At 40.8% G+C, this 1,316-nt stretch overlaps 1 protein-coding gene across 1 annotated transcript in view; it reads left to right on the top strand.

Annotated features, from left to right (window-relative positions):
- LOC107691280 (voltage-dependent P/Q-type calcium channel subunit alpha-1A-like) overlaps positions 1–1,316 on the top strand; it is a 68,027-nt gene that overhangs the window by 15,083 nt on the left and 51,628 nt on the right. Inside the window, exons 3-6 of the mRNA XM_016489798.1 lie at positions 352–443; positions 524–676; positions 764–951; positions 1,067–1,170. Coding sequence (XP_016345284.1) covers positions 352–443; positions 524–676; positions 764–951; positions 1,067–1,170 — 537 coding nt within the window. The remainder of the gene's footprint in view (positions 1–351; positions 444–523; positions 677–763; positions 952–1,066; positions 1,171–1,316) is intronic.

Raw genomic sequence — 1,316 nt, 5'->3', positions numbered from 1 at the left:
ACACACACACACACACACACACACACACACACACACACACACACTCACATTTAAAGATCAGATGATCAGACCAGTGTGTGATGTGAGAACAGAGTAGTGTCTGATCAATTACCTGCGATTGACCTCTTCTCAGAATAATGTGTCTGCTTGTGACTGTACTTTGCTGTAGATAAATGACCAAATGTACTTTTCACAGGACACGTGGAGATGTCCTAATTTGGGCAAAAATTGCTGATACACAAATGGCTTTATACAAATGGAAGAGCAGAATGTAGATTAAATCTGCTGTTGTATAAATGGCTTTAATGGCACACAATAAAATTGCCTCCTTTCTTTCTGTTTTTCCTCCAGTATCCTGTCCTCTGTTGGGTCAGAATTAGACCTGCGGACATTGCGAGCAGTCAGAGTGTTGCGGCCGCTAAAATTGGTGTCAGGAATTCCAAGTAAGTGTTCTCTCTGTCTGAGTTTATCAATGTCTGTCGGAGTTCTTTGCACAGTATACAATAGTGCCATTACTCTCCAGGCCTGCAGGTGGTGCTAAAGTCTATTATGAAGGCTATGATTCCACTGCTGCAAATCGGAGTGCTCTTATTTGTGGCCATCCTTATGTTTGCCATCATTGGCCTGGAGTTCTACATGGGCAAATTCCACCGCACCTGTTTCGACAATGTCACAGGTGAGCTTGTCTCAAAGACAAATTAAAAACAGTTGACCTTTAAAATTGTATGCCTTTTGCCAAACCCTGTGCATTTACATAATCCAGGCGAGATGTTTGATGAACAGCCCTGTGGTGAAGAAATTCCCGCTCGAGTGTGTGAGAAAGGGTCAGTGTGTGCTGAATACTGGCTTGGGCCAAACTATGGCATCACACAGTTCGACAACGTCCTTTTTGCCGTGCTCACTGTTTTCCAGTGCATCACCATGGAGGGTTGGACTGACATGCTTTATTATGTAAGAGTTAAAGGCGATGATTAAACTATGATTAAACTATTCTGTTTTTTAAAATGATTTCTAAAATGACTTTGATTTTAGATGATAATGTTGGGTAAACGTGGGTGTATTACAGAGCAATGATGCCTTAGGGAGTGCCTGGAACTGGATGTACTATGTTCCCCTCATCATCATTGGATCCTTCTTCATGCTAAATCTGGTGCTGGGTGTCCTCTCGGGGTAAGATCTATCTATATTTCTGTCTGTTTCTATCTATCTATCTATCTATCTATCTATCTATTCTTTCTATCTATCTATCTATCATCTGACTCTTTCTATCTATCTATCTATCATCTGACTATTTCTATCTATCTATCTATCTATCT

Source organism: Sinocyclocheilus anshuiensis, unplaced genomic scaffold (assembly GCF_001515605.1).
Source record: "Sinocyclocheilus anshuiensis isolate Anshui unplaced genomic scaffold, SAMN03320099.WGS_v1.1 scaffold1154, whole genome shotgun sequence".
NCBI lineage: Eukaryota > Metazoa > Chordata > Actinopteri > Cypriniformes > Cyprinidae > Sinocyclocheilus > Sinocyclocheilus anshuiensis.
Note: the sequence above shows the minus strand (reverse complement) of the source record. Positions and strands in the feature narration are given on the sequence as shown.